This window comes from Mya arenaria, chromosome 12 (assembly GCF_026914265.1).
Source record: "Mya arenaria isolate MELC-2E11 chromosome 12, ASM2691426v1".
In the NCBI taxonomy this organism is placed as follows: Eukaryota; Metazoa; Mollusca; class Bivalvia; order Myida; family Myidae; genus Mya; species Mya arenaria.
In genome coordinates, this window is record NC_069133.1 from 43,034,942 (window position 1) to 43,045,324 (window position 10,383).

Here is a 10,383-nt window from a genome sequence, read left to right on the forward strand (position 1 = left end):
ACTGATATTTTCTGAATTTATAAAGGCAGAGGTTTCCTTGAAATCGTGTACGTATGAACATTTACTGTGTCTGATTTGTAACTCTGCTTTGTGGTGTCTTAAAGTAACTGTGCTTCCACTATCAATGTTTGAATGCGGCGTTAAGACACTGATTAAAAACTTCTGATGTTGTCTTAGGTTATTTTTTAAATAAGTTGATCAATTTTCTATAATTAAAATATTCTGTTTTATGAACAAGTTTCATGTAAAAGTAAAACAATAAATAACTTTGATTTCCATGGTAAGGACCCTCTGAGGGTGTATACCCCATGCAACCTAAGCCTGTAACGCTAACTATTTTAAGGATTTTAGCTTTAGAGTTAGGGAAGGGTGCTACACCCTGTCCTATTTTGGTAGAACCCTTCTGCCATCGTGGAGACCAGCCTCCTTCCTTCATAGAATTAAATGATTCAGATATTCAAATATATCTTGTTTTGATTCATCTTAAAATGTGATGATTAATTCATACAAACTTGCCATATTTGGCAGTTGAAACCTTATATATCTTCAAGCACAATTCCATAAGTTTTAAAATGTGAAATTCATTATGTTCAAATTCTTCACAGTCTCACACATTGTGTTCTTTTCTTCCTCGCAACATGTCCCTTTTCTTTAGCACTCTTGTCTTTTTTATAACCTGGCAAAAACAATATAATAATATACTACAGTTTTTTTCTGACAAGATATTAAGTGCTAGAGGGTCGAACAAAATATAAGGACAAATATAGTATAGTTACAATAGTATGTTCTATCCACAGTTACCCATTCAGCGAAGACGTGAGTGATGGGTTGTCGTACATGAAGACTCGCTGTCCGTCCTGGTGCGACAGAATCCTTCTCTCGCACACGACTGCACCTATTCTCGTAAATGTATGTATTGTGAAACTTGACAACGGAGAAAAATGGAAAGAATATTGGCTCCAGCATATGCAAGGCTATTTATTGGCTACCATTTGTATCTTGAAGCTCAGAATGTAAGTTTTCAAAGTAGGAGTATTATTTTTTGCTTGTCTGTTTTTTCAAGAAAGATGTCTGGGTTTTGTGATCTCCTTGGTGTCATTATGTTCAATGTAGTTAGGAAAAAACTTGGCCATTATTCAAAAAGCATTCAAGATAATCAATTGAAACTTGGTACACATGTTACCAGAGACAATGTGCACATGTTAAGCTAGGTGCATAACTCTGGCTTTGATAACTATTGAGTTATGCCGCTTGTTAGACTGACAAACTATGCCTAAAAATATCTTACAGTTTCTAGTGCTTTTCATAAGTGTAAGGGTATTTGTGTCACCTTTTAAAGTACTTCTTATGCCCTGGAAAAGGAATCAACACTTATTGATATCTCCTTGTTAAACCTGAACAATCCAGCTTAATTAAATACCAGTACATGTAAGTATTATTTCAGCTAATGAAAATGACAATTTCAGAGGCTTTTGAAGCATTGGCCTTTAAGCAGTGGTTTGTTAATACTTTATAGTTATAAATCAAACATATATCAATAAATATCTTTCTATTCCATTTCAGGAATTTAAATTAGCACAAGCTTTCAAGCCTGAAGCAAGCTGGGGCTTGAAAAAAAGTTCTGGATGTTTTATATGTTGATATATTCAGGCCTAATCAGTGATATTATCTCATTAAAATCATTAAAATCTCATTATCATATTCACATAAATCATAGTCAGACTTGTTGAAGAAAATCTTCAATTCCTTTTTTTCAGAATGAGAAACATCGTCCCAAGTATGACATAATCGGCTCAGATGTCTGTATGGGAGATCACAAGGTAGTGGTCGTAATACTGTTGTGTTAACTGTCATGTTCTGCATAAAAATGTAATCACTGGCTTATATATTACAGTGATCCAATTTCACACCAGCTGGAAGTTAGAACTTACCTAAACTGTTTTCTCTCTAGAAGAAAATCTAATTATTTATTAGAGCTTATCGAGTACGGTTTTTTTATTTTTTAAAATTAGAATATATAAATGATAAATTGGCAATCTGAATTTCTTGCAATAAGATTGTCACAGTCAGGAATAAACACATGTTTTATGATATTTTCATATTAGAATCTTGGAATTGCTATAAGTTGATAAAGTTTTGTCTACTGTAACATTTGCAAAATTATCTCCTTCCTAGTAATCTTAATTTCTCCTACTTATTAATAAAAATTGCTCAGTCTTTAACATTTCTCCTACTGAGTAATCAAAGTTTCTCCTATTTAGGTACAAAAAATTCTAAATAGTACTAAAATTTTCTCCTGCTTAGTAAAAAAGGTTTCTCCAACTTAGATATCAAAATATCTACTTGTTCTCTTACTTGGTAATCAAAATTTCTCCAACTTAAAAATCAAAATTTCTCCTACTTTGTAATAAAAATTTCTCCTACTTAGAATAAAAATTTCTATTACTTTGCAATCAAAATATCTCCTACTAAGAAATCAAAATTTCTCCTACTTGGTAATCAATTTTTTCATTGTATATTTCAGCCAGTGTATTTGTTACTATGGTTACGGAAAGGAAAAGGTAATCAGCAAGCCCCCTTTGATACTCAAACTTCTTTTGAACGTAGAAAAAAGTTGTCAAAAAAAATCTCCATCAACGGAGAAACTATAGACTTCCAGAAGGGAAAAATCAACATCCATGACTACGCAAACTTTGAGAAAAGCGAGGAGCTTATTCCTGAGTTTAGGCTAAGTATTAAGACCAAAGAAGGCTCTTCGTTGAAACGTCAACATAATATCTCAGGAGACTCTGCTGAAAATTCAAGAGATGCTCAAGGTGTCACGAAAAAACCATCCTTCCATGAAATAGCACAAAGGGTTCTTTTGATGGAGTCGGCTCTGATGAAGTGGCCAAACCGACCTCGGACACGCCATCACAGTTCATCTTCTGAAGATTTAATGGATTCAGATGAAGAGACGAATCAAGCAGACCGAGAGCCTGATCAAGATTCTGTTCACACAGATGTATCAGATCTTCCAGCTGACACGGAAGATTTGAAATTTGAATTGTCACATTCTTCCCCATCCTCAGAATGTGGAGACGTAAAAAAAAATGCTGTGTCAAAGAAAGCTATTAAAAATGAAAATAACGCAGAATTACATCTAAGAAAAACTGTTTCTAACACAGAACAGGCATTATACGAAAAAAATCAATCGGACTTGCATGAGAAGTGTTCTGTTGAGCATGAGCATGAAATAAAGAAAACGAGCTCAGGAAAACGGGAGTCGGTGTCTCGTCTGAAGTCGCGATGCCCTCATTGTGTTGTGTTGTAACGTGGGTGTTGTGATGCAGTCTTGTTGTATTCATTCTTATGTGAGTTGGTTTTTAGTTGTTTTTTTTTTCTTTTTTGGTTTCATCTAAGCTTTTGTTTATTTTTCAAACAAAGAAAAGACGTGTCATAGCTTTGGTGTCGTTGGCTGTGAAGTCATGTAAAATCTAGTGAGAAACAACACGAAACATGTGCATGCTTCCATGACATCTGTTGCAGGGCCGATTGTTCTTTGCTTAAATAATTGTCAAGATATGCATGTTGACTGAGAAAAACAGACAAGTGTTCATATCCATTGATGAACCTCTTGTTATTGTCTTTTATTTGACCTTTAATTTATTTTGCATGAAATTTATATTGTGTTTTTGGTTTCATTTCATCATTTACAAAGCAGAACTAGAGTTGAGTATAGTTTCTAGAGTTTAGTCTAGTTTTAAACTTGGTATTGAAGCATGTGTTCAGATTTCAAAGTATTCATGTACATGTTTCAGGCAAGTTCTGAGTCACTAACAGTTTGTTTGAGAATGAATACGTGGAGTTAATGTTGAAGCATATCAGGGATGTGATTTGTATGCTGATTCACGGAATTCTTCAGATCAGATAACTCCAGGGACCAAAATAAAATATAAAAAAATGAATTAGTGAAATTTGAGTTTGCTTCAAATTTGATGCCATGAGAGCCCCCCCCCCCCCCACACAAAAATGTTATCTGGTTTCTTTTGGTTGCTACCTTTTTTGTTACATCAGTGCAATTTGAAATTCGAGTTTGCTGCAAAGAGAGCCCTCAAAAGGGCTTCCAAAGAGTTAGTTGTGTTTCTGCACAGGGTGCTTCACCCCCTTTATTTCGGGGCCTGAAGCAGCCCTCGAACCCCTCACCAAAATTCATTCAACCCTTCAGCTGCCATATCAAACACATCCCTGCATATGCTTGCTTCATTTTCTGAAAAAAGAAAGATCAATTTCTATTTTGATAATGAAAGTATATAAACTCACGTGTAGCTTTAACCTTGATTGCTTTTTTTACTCGACCTTTTCCTCTATAGTAAATTTAAATGAACAGGATTGAAAACACAGTCACGATAATATATTGTATGAAAGCAATGATTTACATGTCATAACCTAGCCTTAAACCCTTTAAAACTAGAATCTGGGATTACCCCCGGTATTTCCAAAATTACCAAAAAGGTACCAATAGAAATTAAACTTTAGAATGGACCAGTAGTGCTTGGCATAACAATTTTGACACAGTTCCTTCTATATAAAATTTAGAAGTTGATCAAGCCCAGTTAACATTCAATCAGAGTATTGCTTATGGGCTTGTGCTAATATTTGAACATTTTACCATCAATTACATGTTTAATGTCAATTGGTACCTTACAGTATTAATCCCACAAATTAAAATATTCAAAAAATACATACCGTGTGTTTGTATAAAAGTCAAGTGTTAATATATATTACTGCTTGTTTTTCAGCCACTGTTTCACCATCGCCCGAACAGACCCAGTTGCCGATGGCAACGGAAGTGATTGTTCCAGGCACGCAGGTGAAAATATCCGAGGTGGACACTACAAAATACATCCATATCCGCCAAAATGGCACATCTGCTCGCGTCTTCCGTGAAACCTCCGTTTGACTGCTACTGCTGCTGTTGTTGTGTTGTTAACGAGTTAGAAGTCGATGTACTTATTCTCATGTGTCATTAACAAGTCAGATGTCAGGATAATTTTGTACATATGTTTTATGGTTAGTGTTCAAAAGCAAAAACTACTGGGCCATGTTCGGAAAATGTTTATTTTAAACAATGATTTTGTGCCCGAATTTGAACTCGCCGCGCTAGAAGAGGCTCCCAATGTTTTTTGTATTCTAACAGCCGACAATAATGAAGCATTTAGCAGATCAATACACGGGATGTGAAAGGAACTAGTTGGATATATTAATGAAATTAATATTGAAAAGTTACTTAGTATAGCATTTGTTTGGTTATGGAGAGAGATATGTTTATCCACATATTAAATAGACCTTAAAGGCAGCCAAGACACCTACATTGTATGTGACTGACATGTTTTTATAAAGTATCACAAAAATCAAATTGATAGGGGCCTATTTTCTTCCATAGAACAAGTAAAGTAACAGAGTTTCAATGTCTGGCTATTTATAAGAAGAATTATAAGAATATATAAATTCTAAAAGTAGAACTGGGTTTTCCGTATGGAGTTGATTTTTTTTTTTAAATCCATTTTTGTCACTCTATTTTGCATTTTTCTTTCAACTTTAGCACTGATTTTATTACCAAATATAAAGTACAAGAAATGTAACACTAATTTGTTTTTACCGTTACATTTCAATGTTTACAGAAATAGATGGGCTTGGCGGCCTTTAATGGTTCCATTTTGTATCCTAGCAATGGAAGTGTTGTTTAGTTACATTTTAAACAAATGAAATTTTGTGGATTTAAGTATAGAAAAGGAATGATGGTCTTGCAATGGAACTGTAGTTTAGTGCATTTCAATAGAATGTGATTTTGTGGATTTTAGTATTGAAATAGAATGAAGGTCGAGATTGTATCCAAGTTATGGGACTGATGTTCAGTAAAATTGAATGAAGGTCTAGCAATGGCACTGATTTTAGTAGCATTTCAATTGAGTATAAATTTGTGGATTTATGTATGGAAATAGAATTAAGGTTTAGCAATGGATCTGTTGTTTAATAACATTTCAATAGAATGTGATTTTGTGGTTTTTAGTATTGAAATAGAATTAAGGTCGAGATTGTATCCAAGTTATGGGACTGTTGTTCAGTAACATTTTCAATAGGAAATAAATCTGTATATTTATATATGGAAACGGTAAGAAGGTCATGATTGTGACCTAGTTTTGCAACTTAGCAGCATATTAAAACTCAACATGCATTATAGTATGTAATTTGTATTGAATATGCCTAGTCTGGAACTAGATGTTAAGGGTATATATTATTCATGACTCATTTTTGTACAAGAAATTTTTTCTGATTATGGCTATTTGTAAGCCATTTTATTGTTATGGTTTTATTAGCTATTCTGTTGGGATTTTTTTTAGCAAAAAAAGTGGAGGTGTTGTCAAAGCCTTGGTGTCGCAATGGCAGCATTGTTGTGCACGAACTTTAACTGTGCCCATAACTCAAAAATGTACAAGATACTCGAATTAAAATTGATACAAATGTTGCGCAAGATGCCTAATTGAAACTTACAACAAATGTTGCCAAAGATACCCAAATGAAAATTGTTACCAATTTTGCCAAAGATACCCTAATGAAAATTGATACAAATGTTGCCAAAGATACTCAAATGAAACTTGGTACAAATGTTATGCAAGATGCCTAATTGAAACTTGGTACAAATGTTGCCAAATATACCCAAATGAAAATTGTTACAAATGTTGCCAAAGATACCAAAATTAAAATTGTTACAAATGTTGCCAAAGGTACTCAAATGAAACTTGGTACAAATGTTGCCAAAGATACTCAGTTGAAACTTGGTACAAATGGTAGAGACAACACACACACACACACACGAGTAGAAAGGCCCATACCTTTGGGAATTCATTGTCAAGTTATGCCCCTTTTTTGATTGAAAAACAACAACAGACAAGCATAGGTGTTCACTCTTCAGCGCTCTTCGAAAACTTATATAATGTCAGAAAAAAACTGAGATCACCTTTCTGTAATGTAGGACAAAACATCCCATGGACAAAACATCCCATGCCATTTTTGACGAGGTGGACAAAACATACCACATCATTTTGACATGGTAGACAAAACATACCTTTCTGGTTTGCCATCCTGGACACGAGATCTCATACTGGACATGAAATCCCATAAACTTTCAAAAATGGAATGGGATGTGTCGGCCTTGGGATGTTTTGTCTTGCTCCCATTTTTCTGTTGTGATCACAAATATCTCATAATTCAATAATCATCAATAAATAATGGTACAGGACTAGTACCAATATTCTATGATGCATAAGACAAAATCCTTATACCTGAAAATACTTCTGAATTAATGAGTTAATTTAAAGCTGTACTCACACAGATCGATTGTTTTGACAACTTTTTTAATTTTTTGTCTAGGAATGAACCATTGTTAGCGAATAAAGACCGTTGATTTATGCTGATATAAGTATTGAGAGTTTTTAACTTATTATATAACTTATTTTACAGTTGTAAAGTTAGGATTTTTACTAGGACATTTGCATTAGAATTAGTAGAACGTACCTTGAAATGAGAATTATTGACTTAAGAAAAAAATAATTTTGGACATGAAACCCTTATACTCAAACAGATCTATGGCAATTTTTCAGGAATGCCAATTATCAGCTGTTAGAATCCCTGCCTCTGCCATTATGAAATTATTTCTTAGATTTTTGTATAAACCATATCAATATGAAAAAATAAATAAGTATGTATATTCTGAAATCTACCTCTTTCAGTAGTTGGTGTTCAAAATTATATTTTGTTCATTGGCATGGCTGTAAATTTAAATCGGCCATTCATTTATTTTTTGTAAATTGACAGCAGTCTGCTGTTAGTGATTTGAATTGGTCGATTTAAATGGAGGCTTGACCAGTAGACAAAATATAATCTCAAACACTAAGCTGGTTAAAGCGTTATTAGTATGCATTTACCAAATAAATGGGCAGAGCTTCTTCAATATGCCAAGCCCATTTATTTTGCTTTATAAATGCTTACAAATAATCTTTAATCATTACTTAAGGCATAATATAAGGTTAAATATTCAACAAGCTATTTATGTGTATTAGTATTTAAAGAGTCCTTAACTTTGAGTGTAAGCATACTAGACATGTACATGTATATATATATATAGAAGCAATAGAATGTTTCAAATATCATAATAGTATTCATAGACATATATCAGCATTTTATAAGTGTCATATTCCTTGTTTCATACCCGAAGATATAATTTCTATACCAGTATATTGGAGCCTGTAGGATCCTATTCCATTATTCAAATGTTATTTTGGGGGATTTCATCGCACTCAGTGATAGTTCTTGTTTTTCTATAGCACTTTTAGCTGAATTTACTTGAATTTTTTATGGCCTTAACCTTCTGAACTACAGAACACTTTCTGTGTTGATTAAACCATGAAAATTAAAGAACACTTTCTGTGTCGATTAAACCATGTAAATTAAATTACACTTTCTGTGTCGATTAAACCATGTAAATTAAAGAACACTTTCTGTGTCGATTAAACCATGTAAATTAAAGAACACTTTCTGTGTCGATTAAACCATGTAAATTAAAGAACACTTTCTGTGCCGATTAAACCATGTAAATTAAAGAACACTTTCTGTGCCGATTAAACCATGCAAATTAAAGGAAACTTTCTGTGTCCTTTAAACTGTCTCAACTTAAGAACACTTTGTATGTCTGTCTGAACTATAGTACAATTCCTAACCTAAACCTTATGAATTTAAGGACAATGCCTGTTGTCCATTAACAATTAACCATCTGTACTAAAGTACACTCTGTATTAATTAAATAGATTGTGGGAAAAGTTAATTTTAACAGGGCATACTTGTGTCAAGATGATCAAGTTCAAAATTAATCAGGATTCAACAGAGCTTTCAAGTTCAGATTTCAATAGATTTGTAAACTTCGTTGCTAGGCACTAATTTTGCATTTCAAATAGTAAGAAAAAACACTTTAAAATGGATAAAAATGGCTTTGTTAACAATTTTAACAGGATAAACTTTAAGCCCCTTTATACCGGTTACCAGGTGTTGAATATTTAATACTCAAAAGAAATTTTCAGGATTTGGATTTTTGATGGGTCGTTATCTTCCCTTGTCACATAATATGTACATCTTTGGATATAAACACAAATAGCCTTATTGCAATGTTTTTATGTTACTAGATTATGATAAATTCTGCCATACAAAAAGTCTGAACTTAAGCTATGGCAACATTTAGTTATTATTATCATATTTGTTTATTAAATGAATAAATGAACATGAACGTGTTCATGAATGTTCATATGTTCATGAATTCATTGTATGTGAGTTTGAAGAATGCGTGTTTATGCATCTGTAATATTTTATTTTTGACAACTTTATGTGCAATATCATGTGCTTTTTTCGACACGTGATGCAATGGTGTTGTTGTTTTTTACTGTTGGCGCGGTGACATGCGTAAAACAATTATGATTTTAGTAAATGTTAAATACATAGGTGGCAGTATCAGTCAAAGAGGATAAAACTTTTTTTTTTAATATACCTGGTAGTTATATTTATTGTAAGCACATTATTATAGACAAATATAATTGTACCCTTATTAAAAGAGCATGCCCCCAATAGACAAGCCGGGGGTGGGGTGGGGGGGGGGTCTTTTTGTGGACCTATTTTTCAAATTTGTGACATTGATAAAGGGAAACTTTACCCTAAACTCCAAAGAAAGCTATTTATACCAATGAAAAATTATTCTTGCGGCTACTATTTCAAAGCACCTGTTGACGACATGCATGTATGGAAAAATCATACCCTTTTTTAGACAAAGAGGCGGTCGTGATAAAATATATTTATGTTTTTGACTCAAATTTACTGGATTTTATAAAGTTAATGAATTTTAGCCTGCAGAAGTCTCTAAAAGACATGCGCCCTGCATGTTTAATGGGACAAATATGGTAAATAAAAAAAAAACACACCAGTTTCGACTGACACTGCCATCTATCATTAAACGCTTCTAGTGTAAAATATTCAGTGTTGGTACATTTCTTCAGAATGTATTGGCATATTATGGCTTGCTGTTTAAGTGCCATTGGAGATTTACATGTAAGTAATAATTTTTTCATCATTATTCATATTTTTGTTCTTTTCATGATTTCTTAGTAAAAACAATTTTGACATTGTTGTTATACTGGTAGCTGATTCTAGGTACATGTATTATGATTCTTTTGATTTTCAATATTATTATTAATTAAGCAAGTGATTATAGCAAGTGATTATATAAGTTTGAAAAAAGGTTTTATTAATTAGTACATTGATTCTTTTTCAACATTACATTAACTTTTATGAGATTTTCAT

At 32.9% G+C, this 10,383-nt stretch overlaps 1 protein-coding gene across 2 annotated transcripts in view; it reads left to right on the forward strand.

Moving 5' to 3' along the window:
* The window catches only part of LOC128211979 (inositol polyphosphate-5-phosphatase A-like), a 48,482-nt gene extending 38,822 nt beyond the window's left edge, over nucleotides 1-9,660 (forward strand). Inside the window, exons 14-17 of one of the 2 annotated variants that reach the window (XM_052917179.1) lie at nucleotides 798-909; nucleotides 1,758-1,820; nucleotides 2,525-2,561; nucleotides 4,782-9,660. In XM_052917179.1, coding sequence (XP_052773139.1) covers nucleotides 798-909; nucleotides 1,758-1,820; nucleotides 2,525-2,561; nucleotides 4,782-4,942 — 373 coding nt within the window. In that variant the 3' untranslated portion in view covers nucleotides 4,943-9,660. Of the gene's footprint in view, nucleotides 1-797; nucleotides 910-1,757; nucleotides 1,821-2,524; nucleotides 3,354-4,781 lie in introns of both variants that reach the window. The other variant, XM_052917178.1, reaches the window with a different exon arrangement.
* Nucleotides 9,661-10,383: the final 723 nt, after the last annotated feature.